Below are 15331 nucleotides of genomic sequence, written 5' to 3'. Positions count from 1 at the left end.
ACTCCGTCTCAAAAATATAATAAATAAATAGCCAGGCATGGTGGCATACTTCTGTAATCCCAGCTACTCAGGAGGCTGAGGCAGGAGAATTGCTTGAACACCAGAGGCAGAGGTTGCAGTGAGCCAAGATCGCGCCACTGCAGTCCAGCCTGGGCAACAGCGAAACTCTGTCAAAAAAAAAAAAAAAAAAAAAAAAAGTCCCATTAACGAGGGTATTGGTTTCATTATCTATCAATTGGTCAAGCTCTGGACTCGGTCCGAATACAGCAACGTGTAATAGTGCCCCTTGGGGACATCTGATGTAATTTTAGGTGGTGCAGGGACGGGAAGTAAATAACTGAATCACGTGGCGGAAACACACAAGTTTCCAATTTTTCTCCTTTAATACTACTAATATACGAGACGGAGTCTCGATTTAGGGCTGCTCTAATTGGGGTTAGCGCTTTCATGTTTTTTCCAGACAGGGTCTTGCTCTGTCACGCAGGCTAGAGAGTGCAGTGCTGTAATCATAACTTATTGCAGCCTTGACTTCCAGGGCTCAAGTGATCCTCCTGCCTTAGCCTCCTTAGCTGGGACCACAGGCACATGCCACCACGCCTGGCTAATTTTTTAATTAAAATATTTGCAGCTGGGTACAGTGGCTGACACCTGTAATTCCAGCACTTGAGGGGCCGAGACTGGGGGATCACCTAAGGCTAGGAGTTCGAGACCAGCCTGGCCAACATGGTAAAACCCCATCTCTACTAAAAAAAAACAAAAAGGTGTGGTGACCTGCACCTATAATCCCAAGTATTCGGGAGCCTGAGGCACAAGAATCGCTTGAACCCCGGAGGTGGAGGTTGCAGTGAGCCTAGATAGCACCACTGCACTCCAGCCTGGGCGACAGAGTGAGACTCCGTCTCAAAAATAAATACATTAATTAAAAAGTAAAGACAGGGTTTCATCATGTTGGCCAGGCTGGTCTCAAACTCCTGACCTCAAGTGATCTGCCCACCTTGGCCTCCCAAAGTGCTGGGATTATAGGCGTGAGCCACGGCTCCTGGCCCTCTCAGCCTCCATTTCTCCACCTGTGAAATGGGATTGAGAGTCAAGGATCCTGATACATACACCCCACTCCCTCTGCTAGCAAATTGGAATTACCAAGGAATTTGAACAACATATATGCAAGAGAAGAAGAGTTTTTATTCACAAACAGGAGGCTGGGTCCAGCCCAGAACACACTCTTTCCCTCCTCCTCCCCCTCAGACCCTGCCACCAGCTAGACGAACAGTGTAGACGTCCCTGCAGGTGTGAAGAGTACCAGAGACCCCAGCTGGGGGAAGCTGGCAGGGGATGGGGGAGATAATCCCAGATGCAATGAGTGGAAAAAATAAATCAGGGACTTAGAAACACAGACAGGAGATGCAGAGGGGTCCATGGGTGGCTCAAGGGTGGCGTGACCTCTCTGAGCCTCAGTTTCCTCATCTGCAAAATGGAAGCAGTCATGTCATCAATAAAGGCCAAACAGGTGAGGCCTTGCAGGTCCCGGACAAAGGCACCTAACAAGGGGCACCTGCACCTCCAAAGCTGTAACTGGTTCCAGGTGCCCGTCGTTTTTCTCGGTTTTGCTTTTCTGTCTTGATGACTTCATCTTGGGCTATGGCCACCCTCTCAGGGGTGTCTCTGTGAGTGTTCTGGCTCCAGGGACAGTTGGAGAGAGGAGCGTTCCCGTCTGGGACGTTAAGGGGCACCCCCCGGTGCTCAGGCTGCAGCAGCGGCCGTGACGTTGAGATCCTGGCGGATAAACCAGGCCCGCGGGCGCGGCAGCCAGCGCCGGAGCAAGCACAGCAGGTGGAAACGCCACGGGTAGAAGACGCCAGCTGCGCGCGTGGCGCCGCCGCGGATCACGGCCAGGGCTGCCTTGGGCCCCGGGGCCGCCTTGACCCTCGTGACTCCCCTGGGGACGGGAGGGCGCGGTGGGGACTGCGGCTGGGGCTGGGCGGCCGCCCATGGGCCCCAGCCCAACCCCAGGCTCGCCCGGGCCTCACCTGACTGCCTCAGCGGCGGAGGCGCGATCTCGGAGGCCCAGGACACACATGGTGATTGCCACGTTCACGTCCTGCACGTCCAGTTCCCGTCGCAGGGAGCCGAAGAAGCTGTCCAGCGCGAACTTGGCCGCTGAGTAGGGAGTGGAGAACGACGTGGGCACGCGGCCTGGGAGCGCGGACAGCAGCGGCTGAGTGGCTCCCCGTCGTCCGGGAAGCCTGCCCAGACCCTCCAGGCTCACCCGCATCGAGCTCCCCACTCCCCGTCCCGCAGAGCCGGGGCCGAGTGCACGCACCGAGCAGCGAGGACACCACCACCAAGGAGCCCTTGCTGTCCGTCAGGCTGGGCAGCGCCCGCGACGTCAGTTGCACGTAGCTCAGAAAGTTTACCTGCAGGTGGCACTCGCGAGTCACCGGCAGAGGCGGAGCCTAGGGGCAGGGCGGGGCTAGAAACCCGGAGGGCGGGGCCAGAACCGGGTCCGAGGCGGGGCCAGAAACCCGGAAGGCCGGCCCGGGGGCGGGGTCAAGGCCGGGGCGGGGCCTTGGGCTAGGAGGGGCGTGGCCGGGGCGGGAAAGGTGGAGAGCCGGCTCAGGAGTTGGCAGAGCCCCGGCCGCGAAGGGAGCGGACCACCGGTCCCTGAGATCGAGGGGCGGGCTGGGGCCACGGAGGAGCGGAGCACCTGCATGAGCCAGCGCGTCGCCTGGGGGGTGCGGGCTCGCGTGCCGGCCGGGACGCCACCGATGTGGTTCAGCACGAGATAGTCCAGCCCTCCTGGCCCAGAAACGCCGGTCAGCCCCGAGGCCCCTCCCCAAGACAACGATCAAACCCCGCCCCCGATCTTAGCTCCACCCAGAGCGCTGATCCAGTGAACTCCGCCCCAGGTAACTCCCCCTACGATCAAAGACACCCAGCCCTGGCCTTACTCCCTGGATCTAGCAAGGTTTCGTCCCCATTCAGTGAGGCCCCGTTCAGAGCTCTTTCCCCAAGATGCAATGAGACTCCGCCCCGACCACGCCTCCAGTCCGCATACGTCTCCGCCCTGACACACCTGTTACTGTAGCCACACCCACAGCCCAATTCCGGTCCTGTCCCTAAGGCCTAGGCCAAGGTCCTGGACTCCAGGCTTCAGGCCCAGCCCCTCACCCAGCTTGTCCAGCGCAAACTGCACCACACTCTCGGGCGCCTCAGGGGAGGCCATGTCCGCAGCGATGTAGAAGACCTTGGGGGCGCCCAGCTTCCGGCAGTTCCCTACCACCTGGGGGGGGCCAGAGCTGCCCGTGGGCCTCTCCTCTACAGCAGCGCCCCCCCCCCCCCCCCCCCCCCCCCACCCCCGGGGGGGCCCCCCCCCGAAAACCCCCCCCCTCACTCTGAGCCTCGAGCCCCATTCGACACCATTCCCAAAAATGTACCACTGCTGGGGGCACAAAGTGGAGCCTGCGGGCCAGAATGCTGGCCAATTTGGTGGTTAGTCAATCACCAACATCTAAAACAGGACATTTCACCTACAATTTCCAGATTGCTAGCTTCTCTTGAAAAACTGAAAGGGTTGAGCCCAAGAGCTATACCCTTCCTTGAAATAGCAATGGGCTGTTTGTTGCTAGGAAGTGGCCATCCTTCCCTTGGAGTTTGAGAACCCTGGCTATCAGCACAGGCCTGGACACTCAATACTCTCATTTGCTGAGGAACCCTGGCTATCAGCACAGGCATGGACACTCAATACTCTCATTTGCTGAGAAACACTGCACTTTCCAGTCACCGCCTCACTGCACTGGCACAACATCCTAACCCATGAGAAGGTGGGGTTTTTGTTTGTTTGTTTGAGACGGAGTCTCACTTTGTTGCCCAGGCTGGAGTGCAGTAGTGCGATCTCGGCTCACTGCAACCTCCACCTCCAGGGTTCAAGTGATTCTCCTGACTCAGCCTCCCACGTAGCTGGGACTACATGCTCGTGCCACCATGCCCTGCTAATTTTGTTTTTCTTTGTTTTGAGACAGAGTCTCTCTCTGTCACCCAGGCTGGAGTGCAGTGGTGTGATCTCAGCTCATTGCAACTTCCACCTCCTGGGTTCCAGCAATTCTCCTGCCTCAGCCACCTCAGTAGCTGGGATTACAGGTGCCTGCCACCATGCCGGTGTTTTGTTTTGTTTTGTTTTGTTTTTGTTTTTGTTTTTTGGTGGGTTTTTTTTTTTGTATTTTTAGTAGAGACGGGGTTTCACCATGTTGGCCAGGCTGGTTTTGAACTCCTGACCTCAAGTGATCTGCCCGCCTTGGCCTCCCAAAGTGCTAGGATTACAGGCGTGAGCCCACCGTGCCTGGCCTAATTTTTGTATTTTTAGTAGAGACGGGGTTTCACCATGTTGGCCAGGCTGGTCTTGAACTCTTGACCTCAGGTGATCCACTTGCCTCAGCCTCCCAAAGTGCTGGGACCACAGGCGTGAGCCACCGTGTCTGGCCAGAAAATGGTTTTATTGTCCCCGTTTTGCAAATGAGGAAACTGAGAGGCTCAGAGAGGTTAGGCGACTTGCCCAAGGTCACACAGGAAGCCTGGATCATTGCAGGGATTCAAACCTAGGCTCTCTTCCCTCCCGCCATGAGCACCCCCACCGTTCATCTAGACATGGGGTGGCTCACCTTCTGCAGGAGGGCCTCAGTGTGGGCAGTGAGCACCAGGTGGGAGCCCAGACGCGCGTAGTGGTAGGCCAGCTCCTCACCGACACCAGCGCTGGCCCCTGTCAGCAGTACTCGTGCTCCCTGGAGGCTGGCTGGCCATAGCCAGGGTGGTCACTCTGGGCGGAGGACAGGACGGCTGGCCCGGTTTCTCCCTCCCTCAACCCCAGGTGCTCACCTGGGTCGAAGTTGTCATCCCAATAATAGGCGAAGAACAGGGCCCCCAGCCCTGTGAGGAGAAGCACCTTCATGGTCCTCTGTGGGCCTGCAGAGGGACAGGGGACAGAGGTGGCCGGCACAGGCCTGGCCCACAGCCACCGCGTTTGGTGGGTGTTTGGTGATGCCACCGCCTTGGATCCACGCCCTCCTCTCCACAGCCACCACCTGTCCAGGCCACCACGGTGGCTCCACCGCACCTGCACCCTCTCCCTCCACCCTTCTCAGCCCTCTCCATCCACACACCTTGCCTCCCCTGGACTGAAAATCCTTCCTGTTCCAGTTAGAATAAAAACCAGACTCCTTGGTGGCCACAAGCGCCCTGCGCGGACCTGTCCTCCTTGCTTACTCTGCTCCACTAAAACAGACCCTTTGCTGTTCCTGGAAACCAGCTGGCCGGGCGCGGTGGCTCACGCCTGTAATCCCAGCACTTTGGGAGGCCCAGGCGGGTAGATCATGAGATCAGGAGATCGAGACCATCCTGGCTAATACAGTGAAACCCCATCTCTACTAAAAGTACAAAAAATTAGCCAGGCGTGGTGGCGGGCGCCTGTAGACCCAGCTACTCGGGAGGCTGAGGCAGGAGAATGGTGTGAACCCGGGAGATGGAGCTTGCAGTGAGTTGAGAAGATTGTGCCACTGCCCTCCAGCCTGGGCAACACAGCAAGACTCCGTCTCAAAAAAACAAACAACAAAAAAAGCCAGTCACCATCCTGCCTCAGGGCCTTCGCATAGGCTATTTCTACTGCCTAGAATGCTGTTCCCAGATATAATCAAATGGCTTGCTCTCTCACTTCTTTCAAGTCTCAGTGCAAAAGTGACCTCCTTGGGCTGGGTGTGGTGGCTCACGCCTGGAATCCCAGCACATTGGGAGGCTGAGGCAGGCAGATCACTTGAGGTCAGGAGTTTGAGACCAGCCTGGCCAACATGGTGAAACCCCACCTCTCCTAAAAATACAAAAATTAGCCAGGCGTGGTGGCAGGTGCCTGTAATCCCAGCTACTCAGGGGGCTGAGGCACACACATGCCTGTAATCCCAGATACTTGGGAGGCTGAGGCAGGAGAATTGCTTGAACCTGGGAGATGCAGGTTGCAGTGAACTGAGATTTGCCATTGCACTCCAGCCTGGGCAACAAGAGCAAAACTCCATACCAAAAAAAAAAAAAAAGGCTGGGCGTGGCGGCTCACACCTGTAATCCCAGGTGGCCAAGGCGGGCCAAGAGGTCAGGAGATCGAGACCACGGTGAAACCCCATCTCTACTAAAAAATACAAAAAAAACTAGCCGGGGGAGGTGGCGGGCGCCTGTAATCCCAGCTACTCGGGAGGCTGAGGCAGGAGAATGGCGTGAACCCGGGAGGCAGAGCTTGCAGTGAGCTGAGATCTGGCCACTGCACTCCAGCCTGGGCGACAGAGCGAGACTCCGTCTCAAAAAAAAGAAAAAGTCAGTGGGACAAGGGGAAGAGGACTTCCAGAACCATGAAGATGAGACAAACCAGACGGAGGGGATCACTGAGGAGTCCCGAAATCTCCCATCTGTAGGTCCAGCCCTAGGTTCTTTGCCTCTGCTGTCCTCTGGGTGTCTCCTCTTGACAACCTCCAGGCCCCTTAGAGCCAGCAGGACCCAATCGAGGCTCAGCATGTCACCCCACACCTGCTTCTCTTCCCAGCTCACCAACACAGTAATAGCCCCACTGTCCCCTGTCCCTAAATGGGAGACCCAGCCATTGTCCTCACCTCCTTGTATCCTTTCACCCCCATGAGCTCATGGTTTGGTCTTATCCATTCTCCGTCTCCAATCTCTCCCCAGCTGTCCCTTCCTCTCTCTCTCCAGGGCTCCCAAATTGTTACCTCCCTCCTAGACCCTACTCCTGGCCTGACCACCCCCATTTTTCCTCTGGCCTCCCTTCCATCTCCCACTTGGTCTGCCCACCTCCCCACTGGCTTCCCCATGTCCACACTCACTCCCTCCCTGCCTCTCCTGTCCATGCAGCCAAAGGCATCTGTGTCAAAAGCAACATGGCCACGGCCCTGCCTGCTCCAAACCCTCTCAGGGGTCCCCACTGCAACTGGTGGAAACCAGGCTCCTCACTGCACCCCATGAGGCCCTGCAGGTGTAGACCCTGACTACCTGTCTCTCCTCCTCTCCCACGGCCCCATCAATGAATCGTTCAGTTCTCAAAATAGTGAACTCCTCGCCTTCCCCAAACACACCAGGCATGCCCACAGCAAGAAACGAGCTTCCACCTTTTTCCCTGCCAGGGACAGCTCATGAAGCCCCTCTGCTCATCCCTCTTTCCACCCCCAGCTCCATACTGACTGCAGCAGCCCGGCAGGGGGAAGTGGGACCAGATGGACAGACGGGTGGACAGATGGGTGGATGGATGGATGGATGGACAAATGCATGTATGGATGCACAGATGCAAGGATGGATGGGTGGGTGGATGACCAGATGAATAGACGGATGGGTGGATGGATGGATGATGGACGGACAGATGCATGGATGGATAGATAGATGAGTGGATGGATGGATGGATGAATGGATAAACGGGGGGAACATATAAATGGATGGAAGGACGGATGTATGGACGGACAGATGCATGGATGTATTTATGGATGTATGGACGGATGGATGAGCGGATGGCCAAATAAATAGATGAATGGGTGGACAGATGGATGGGTGGAAGGATGGGGGAGCAGATGGATGAATGGATGGGTGGGTGGATGGGCGGACAGATGGATGAACGGATGGGTGGATGGATGGGGATTCAGATGGATGAGCGGAAGTGTGGATGGATAGATGGAAGGATGGATGGGTGGATGGACAGATGGATGGATGGAAGGATGGACGTATGGACAGAGGGATGGGCAGATGAATGGTTAAAGCAGCCCGGCCGAAATGCGGGAGAAATGGGGGGGAGCCAAATCTCTGCAAAACTCACCGGCCCCTTCTTGACCTCGGCGGTCCTTAGCTTCCCCTCTGAACAAAGCGGGCGTGTGACCCGCTGCGCACCCCTAAACCGTGCACTCACCCACTCAGGCCTGTTTCCCCCACTGTCCAGCAGGGCTGGGGTCCCAGCCTGGGAGCCACGCGAACGCCCCCACAGTCCTCTCTTCTCCGCAGCCTCCTGCCGGGTACCCGACCGCGCCCCCTCCCGTAGGGCCCGGGTCACGTGACTCGAAGCCCACCTTCTCCCGGGGAGGAGCCAGGCCGCGGGGACCCAGCGCCGGAGCGTCGCCGGGCAACAGTCCCCGCCTGGTCTCCACCTCCCAGCAGGGGCCCGGCACCGCCCCCTGGGCGGACGCCCCGCCTCCGAATCGATCACGTGAGGGGGCCGCCGCTCTCGAACAATCCCGCCCTCGCGTTGCCGTGACAACCGCCTTCTAGGCACACTCTTCCTAGGTCCGGGCCCTTGGTTCCCCGCGCGGGCGCGGGTGGATCTCTTGGGTTCCGACTTCTTCTCGAGTCACCTTCAGGCTTCAGCCAGGCACCTAACGCCTCTTTCCCCTCACGCTGCCAGGACCGGGCCGGGCCGAACTACATTTCCCAGGAGGCTCCGCGGGCAGGTACAAATAGCGCCGTGCTGACTACATTTCCCAGACAGCCTTGAGGCGGCCCGGGCCTTAAAGCGTCCATTTCCCAGCGGCCCCTCGCTGCGGGACCGCAGCCTTTCGTTGGCGTCTCAGAGCCGTAAGAGACTACGACTCCCAGAGGACCTTGCGTCGGGCAAGAAAGACTACACCTCCCAGAGGCCTCTGCGGGGCCGCGACAGGAAGCGGCGGGCGAGTCGAGTGTCCTTGCGCGTGGATCCGAGCGACCATGGTGGCCCGGGTGTGGTCGCTGATGAGGTGCGTGAGGGAGCCGGAGGGGACCCGAGTCCCCGAAAAAGTCCCTTTTTGTGGGCACCCCTGTCTTCAGTCTGGTCCCGATCTGCTCTTCGCTTTCCGTAGGGTCACCTCCCCTTCGTCCCCCGCCTATGGGCTAGATAGGGAAACTGAGGCTCCAGCGGGGTGGGGCTTCCCGAGGTCGCCAGTCTCCTCCCTCCTGCCTCCCAGCGAGCCCTTGGCGTTCCACTCGCGGTGTCAGCCTCCGCCTCCGAGCCTCAGTTGTCTTCTCTGTGAAGTGGGAATGCCGGTGAATCCTGCCGCTGGCGTGGATGGGAGGTGAATGCGTGCTCGGAGTGACAGCGGGCAGGAGGCGCCCAGGAACACTTGGTTTCTCCAGGGCTGGAAGGCTTCTAGAATGTCAAGGATCTTACGTCTTCACTGCCCTCGCTCACTGTGGGACCTTGAGTGACCCACTCTCCCCCTCCGGGTTTCAGTTTATCAGTTGAAGTGGCGTCCAGCCGCCCTGCCTTGCACATTGTAAATCGAGTGCTGTGTATAATGGGAGTCTGGGTCGACGGTGCTACACTACAGAGTGTCACCTGTGGACGGTGAGCCCCCAGGAGGGTCTCACTGTCTCCGTGGGCCTTTACCTCCTGAGCGTGGCGGTCAGTGTCCGCTGAGCTTGCTCCTCCCGTCCCTGCCCGCAGGTTCCTCATCAAGGGAAGTGTGGCTGGGGGCGCCGTCTACCTGGTGTACGACCAGGAGCTGCTGGGGCCCAGCGACAAGAGCCAGGCAGCCCTACAGAAGGCTGGAGAGGTGGTTCCCCCCGCCGTGTACCAGTTCAGCCAGTACGTGTGTCAGCAGACGGGCCTGCAGATACCCCAGGTACTCCGGGCTGGGAGCGAGGCCAGGGCTTGGCGGGTGGTGAGCTCTTGGGGGGTTCCTCCAGCCCTGCATGATGTTGTTCTCCATATTTATGCTGGCCTGATTCTCAGGCCTGTCCTCCTCCCTCCGCTTCTGGGGATGGGCTGCTGAGCCTTTTCACCACTTCTTTCTGCTCATCTCTTTTCCCAGCTCCCAGCCCCTCCAAAGATTTACTTTCCCGTCCGTGACTCCTGGAATGCAGGTAAGGCAACCAGTTTCTTTACTTGGGAGGTTGCTGCAGACACCCCAGTCTAGCCCCTCTCCCCACTTCCTGGCCATTCCTTTCTGTCCATCCCCCTTCCTGCCCAACATGTGTCTCTTAGGGATCTAAAAGGGAAAGGAGGCCTAGCATGGGGGCTCACCCCTGTAATCCCAGCACTTTGGGAGGCCGAGGTGGGTGGATCATCTGAAGTCAGGCGTTCGAGACCATTCTGGCCAACATGGTGAAACCCCGTCTCTACTACAAATACAAAAATTAGATGGGTGTGGTGGCGCATGCCTGTAGTCCCAACTGCTCGCGAGGCTGAGGCAGGAGAATCGCTTGAACCCAGGAGGTGGAGATTGCAGTGAGCAGAGGTGCCGCCACTGCACTCCAGCCTCGGTGACAGAGCAAGACTCTGTCTCAAAAATAAATAAATAAATAAATACAAGGGAAAAGAGTGGAGATTCTAGCGAAGGGGATTGGGGGGAGCCTTTGAGGGCTGGGTTGTACAACGCCTGGTAGAATGAGAGGCAGGAGGCCTGGGCCCACGTCGGAGCTTGTCCTATGAGCTTGGACAAGGCAAGGCCCTGCCCCACCTCTGCCTCAGTTTCTGCTGGAAGTTGTTCTAAAAAAATTTTGCTTGCTGGGTGTGGTGGCTCATGGCTACCAGCACTTTTGGAATCCAAGGCAGAAGGATTGCTTGAAGCCAGGAGTTTGAGAACAGCCTGGGCAATATAATGAGACCCTCTCTCTACCAAAAAAAAAAAAAGAAAAAAAAGTCTTTTTAAATTAGCTGGGCATGGTGGTGTGTGCCTGTAATCTCAGCTACTTGGGAGGTTTAGGCAGGAGGATGGCTTGAGCCCTGGAGTTCAAGGCTGCAGTGAGCTATGATCACACCACCGTACTCCAGCTTGGGCAACAGAGGGAAACCCTGTCTCTAAAAAACAAAACAAAGCCAGGTGCGGTGAGTCACGCCTGTAATCCTAGAACTTTGGGAGGCTGAGGCAGGCAGATCACAAGGTCAGAAGTTCAAGACCAGCCTGGCCAACATAGTGAAACCCCATCTCTACTAAAAATACAAAAATTAGGCTGGGTGCAGTGGCTCACGCCTGTAATCCCAGCACTTTGGGAGGCCGAGGCGGGCAGATCATCTGAAGTCAGGAGTTCAAGACCAGCCTGGGCAACATGGTGAAACCCCATCTCTACTAAAAATACAAAAATTAGCCAGGCTTGGTGGTGCACGCCTGTAATCCCAGCTGCTACTTGGGAGGCTGAGGCAGCAGAATTGCTTGAACTCAGGAGGCGGAGGTTGCAGTAAGCCGAGGTTGCACCACTGCACTCCAGCCTGGGTGACAAGGTAAGACTCCATCTCCAAAAAAAAAAAAAAAAAAATTAGCCCGGTATGGTGGTGCACTTGTAGTCCCAGCTACTTGGGAGGCTGAGGCAGGAGAATCACTTGAACCCGGGAGGTGAAGGTTGCAGTGAGCCAAGATCGCACTACTGCACTCCAGCCTGGGCGACAGAGTGAGACTCTGTCCCCTGTCCCCCTGCCCACCACCCAAAAAAAAAACCTCTTAGAGTTTCCCAGGGGTTGGAGGCTGGGTGAGGCTGGGAGGGGAACATCACCAGTGGCCGTCCCTTTCCCACAGGCATCATGACGGTGATGTCAGCTCTGTCGGTGGCCCCCTCCAAGGCCCGCGAGTACTCCAAGGAGGGCTGGGAGTATGTGAAGGCACGCACCAAGTAGCGAGTCAGCAGGGGCCGCCTGCCCGGGCCAGAATGGGCAGGGCTGCCACTGACCTGAAGACTCCAGACTGGGACCCCACTGCGAGGGCAGCTCCTGGCCTTGCTGGCCCAATAAAGGACTTCGGAAGTGTTCCCTGACCCGTGTGCTGGCCCCAAGGGGCACAGGGTCGGCCTGGTGGTGCCCAGAGCACCAAAGCCTGGGCTTCTGGCTCTTGATGGCTTGTCAGGGCTTGATCTTGACCACAGGCCATAGGTCTCCCCTTTGCCGTCTGCTCTGGTGCGGGGAGTTAGAGGTCACAGCGGTTGCTCCCGGTGCTCCCCAGGCCATGCTCTGGGGCCAGGAAAGTGCTTTGGCTAAGCCTGGGTTGTGGGGGGTCTTGGTTTTGGAGGGCTGAGACCACGGTAGGACAGTGGAAGAGCCAGAGTGGACAGAAGTGGGGTCTGCTTCCCTGCAGGACACAGGGCAGGAGCCCCCGGGGCCACTGGTTCCCGCCCTCCTCAGCTCCTATCCGCAGTCCTGTCCCGGCCCTTTGTTGGCTGGACTCCACCCTCATTCCACCCTCTCCTCGACAACCCTATAGGGATTCCTGGCCGTTGAAGGAAATCCAGGTGTTTGTTGCCATTCAGAGGGTCTCCCGGACATCCCCTCTCTCCTGGGACGCCTTCCCTGACACCCCTGCCACACGCTGGCCGAGCTACCTGGCAGCCTGCACAGGTCCCCCGCATCAGGCATGAGCCCTGGGAAGCTGGGCCTGTCGAGGGGCTCCCTGAGAGGCTCCCAGCATCCAGCCACAGAGGGTAGTCCACAGGGTTGGTGATGGCAAGAGGCCTGGGCCCAGAAACCAGTCTGGTGGCTCCAGGCAGATGGGGGTGTGGCAGTGGGGGGCTTGGGTGGGGCCGGAGGCCTCCATAGGATGCTGCCCTGAGGGCAGGGAGCAGACAGGTGATGCTCACTAAGGTGGAACAGGGTCCCCGTTCCCACGAGTTCAGGGGTTTATGTTGCTTGGTGTAGGGGACTGAGCTCAGGAGGGGACAGCTGTTACAGAGGAGAGGAGCAGAGACTAGAGGCCGGGGCATCTCCCCCGCTGTCCCACTCAGAGAGGAGAAGGCCCTGGCCTGAGCAGGGCGTAGGGGTGTGGCTGGGATCAGCGGCCTAATCTGGTAGAAGGGGAGCCCACAGGGCCTACCCACCCCCTTCCCCTGAGGAGCATGGTCCCGGGGCAGGTCCGCCACATCCACTGTACCCCTGCCCTTACTGGGCCTTAGCAGTGGTCGGGGCAGGTCTAGGGTGAGGGAGGGATGAGCAGGGCAGGGGAGCATCCCTGACCCTCGGTGCTGCAGGAGGAAGCCGGTGCTCACCGTCCTGGCCAGCAGCACCCACGCACCCACCGCCTCCTGCCACCGTCCACCAAGCCCTTCCTGAAGCCCCAGGAAGGAGCAGGCTTCAGGCCCATTTTACAGATGAAGAAACTTGCACCGACAGTTCTGTCTGCCCAGCCTGTCTGGAGCGCAGGCTGTTCACAAACCCTCACTGGGGATGCAGAGTTTCCAGTCGCCTCGCACCCAGGCACGCAGCCCCAGCCTGTGAGGACAGGCGGGGTTTGCTGTCAGTGCTGTGATGCCGTGGCTGGGCCAGGGGGTGTCCGCCCACTCCAGGAGGCCTCTGCGGCCTCACACCTGTTACCAGCGCTGTTAGAGGGGAAGGACTGGACAATGCCAGTGAGCAGCTGCCTTCTGGGCCGCTCACCTCCATCCAGGCGGCTGGGTCCTGCAGCTCCACGAATGTGACTTAGTTCTTCCCTGGGGTCACTCATGGGCTTTATCCCATGAGTCCGTCCTCGCCCATCCACTGGCACCTGTGTGCAAGAACGTGTCTGGGGTCAGGGGAGTTGGGGGGCCATGGAAGCGGAGCTCCGGAGAGCAGAGGTCTGCGGGTGACTTTGGGAAAGTGGGAAGGGGCTGGGAAAACACCCGACCAAACCCACAGCCAAGACCACAGAGCAAGGCAAGGCTGGGGTGTGGCACATTGCCATTTGACAGCTGGGGTCACTTGATAGCTGGAAGCAGGATGGGCTAGGAACGGAGTCCAGGGAAAGCTAGCCTGTCGCGATGTGGGATGGGCAGAGCTAGAAGAGAGAGCGGGGGAGTCCATAGGCGGAGTTCAGCTGGGGCTGGGGCATGGGGGACACCGAGTGGCTGACATCAGTAACTGCCCTTCCTTTCACCTGTCACCACAGCTGCCCATGGTCCCGCTCCAGCCTTGAGTGCACCTTGCCCGGCCCTGGCCTGGAGTGAGTGCTAACTGGGCATCCCAAGGGGTGGTGGGTGCAGCAGAAGTGGAGGTGATCAGCTGGGTGCGGTGGCACATGCCTGTAGCCCCGGCTGAGGAAGGAGGATCACTGGGACATTGAGGCTACGGTGAGCCATGACTCTACCACCACACTCCAGCCTGGGTGAAATACTGAGACCCTATCTCTTAAAAAAAAAAGAAAAAAAAAAAAAAAAAGCCAAGGTAACCAGGAGCAACAAGAGTCCTGAGGGTCCCCAATCCTGGCTGGGGGGATGCTGGGCTCAGGGTCTCCGTGGCACCAGCCCAGAGCACGTTCAGCCCACTTTTGGCCCCATCCATCCGGTGCCATATGGGCCAGCAGCAACCTGGGTTCTTCCCTTGTGGGCTGAGGGCTGAGCAGCCAGTTTTAATTAAATCCGAAAGGACAAGGTGACAACCGAAGCAGCTGACAGCCACGCGTCTTCCCATCTCACGTGGTCCTGGAAATGAGTTTGCTGTCAGTGGAGATGCAGGATGTTTCTTCTCGGTCATTTTGCAAGCCAGGGACCTCCAGCCGGCAACACCTAGCCTGGGCCTCGCTTGGCCATGCTGGCATGCCCCAGTCGCCTGTGTTATAGCTTGTACCTGCATTCCGTGGTTCCCAAGCAATTGTACTGCGCCCAAGAAGAACGAGGATACGCTGGACATTGAAGGCTGAGGAGGGAGGAGAAGAATTTTACTGAGCGACTGAACAGCTTTCAGCGGAGAGAGGATGCGGGGTCTGGTTTTTTCCTCCTCGCGTAGCTGGGTCCAGGACATTTTATAGGCTCAGAATTGCGGGGGCGGGGGGAGGCCATAGGTAGTATTGGAAAGGGCAACATTCGATTGGTTAAAAGGCATTGTTCAGAAAGAATCAACCAGGAAAGGGGGGACAAACGGGAACAGAAGTTCTCACTCTGGGTGGTGGGTTTCCTCCAGGACCAGCAGTCTGATCGTTCAGCTTTCGGGCTGTTTTTGGCTTGAAGGTGGGGTTTCCCTGGGACCTGCCCCTTTCTGCCTAGACACTTGGCTGCCTCCTGTCACTTTCAGTAGTGATCCCAGTGAACTTGGACTCGGGAGCTGCTCTATGCCTTGGTAGAATTCGGTTTTTGGAGCTGGAGGGAGAGGGAATGCAGTCCTGCGATGACACCCTTCACCCCACAATCAGAGCAGCTCAGTAGCCTCATTTTACAGGTCAGCAAATGGAAGCTCAGAAAACTGCAGGAACTTATCTAGAGGCAGGCGATGGCAGAGGCAACAGTGGAAGCCCCATGCTCCGACCCCTCTGCTGGCCTCTGGCAGCACTGAGGCCACGGGAGGGCTGGCGTCCTTCATCCCCAGGGGTGGTCTCTGGAAGAAGGAAGAGGCAGGCCAAGAGGAGGGGTGGTTTCCTTGAGGCTGAGGCTGGGAGAGAACTTC

General features: G+C 58.2%; 2 protein-coding genes across 12 annotated transcripts; one reads left to right on the top strand and one right to left on the bottom strand.

Moving 5' to 3' along the window:
• Positions 1-1162: 1162 nt before the first annotated feature.
• On the bottom strand, positions 1163-8446 carry HSD11B1L (hydroxysteroid 11-beta dehydrogenase 1 like). 9 transcript variants are annotated; one of them, XM_025365724.1, is made up of 9 exons: positions 7937-8446; positions 5931-6031; positions 4870-4994; positions 4656-4786; positions 3169-3280; positions 2705-2796; positions 2321-2414; positions 2028-2193; positions 1163-1936 (listed from the first exon to the last, which is right to left on the bottom strand). In XM_025365724.1, coding segments are annotated over exons 2-9 (918 nt in total). In that variant the 5' UTR covers positions 5933-6031; positions 7937-8446; the 3' UTR covers positions 1163-1740. The 9 variants fall into 9 exon arrangements, with proteins under 9 accessions (XP_025221509.1, XP_025221510.1, XP_025221511.1 ...); XM_025365725.1 differs by lacking the exon at positions 5931-6031 and having other exon boundaries at positions 2321-2453; XM_025365726.1 differs by lacking the exon at positions 5931-6031 and having other exon boundaries at positions 4870-4956.
• On the top strand, positions 8310-11735 carry C19H19orf70 (chromosome 19 C19orf70 homolog). 3 transcript variants are annotated; one of them, XM_025365733.1, is made up of 5 exons: positions 8310-8753; positions 8961-9149; positions 9440-9617; positions 9807-9858; positions 11508-11735. In XM_025365733.1, the coding sequence occupies exons 2-5, from the start codon at positions 9073-9075 to the stop codon at positions 11603-11605; spliced, it is 405 nt and encodes a 134-aa protein (XP_025221518.1). In that variant the 5' UTR covers positions 8310-8753; positions 8961-9072; the 3' UTR covers positions 11606-11735. The 3 variants fall into 3 exon arrangements, with proteins under 3 accessions (XP_025221518.1, XP_025221520.1, XP_025221519.1); XM_025365735.1 differs by lacking the exon at positions 8961-9149; XM_025365734.1 differs by lacking the exon at positions 8310-8753 and having other exon boundaries at positions 9003-9068.
• Positions 11736-15331: the final 3596 nt, after the last annotated feature.

This window comes from Theropithecus gelada, chromosome 19, assembly GCF_003255815.1.
Source record: "Theropithecus gelada isolate Dixy chromosome 19, Tgel_1.0, whole genome shotgun sequence".
Taxonomy (NCBI): Eukaryota; Metazoa; Chordata; class Mammalia; order Primates; family Cercopithecidae; genus Theropithecus; species Theropithecus gelada.
This window is presented reverse-complemented; position numbering and strand designations above follow the sequence as displayed.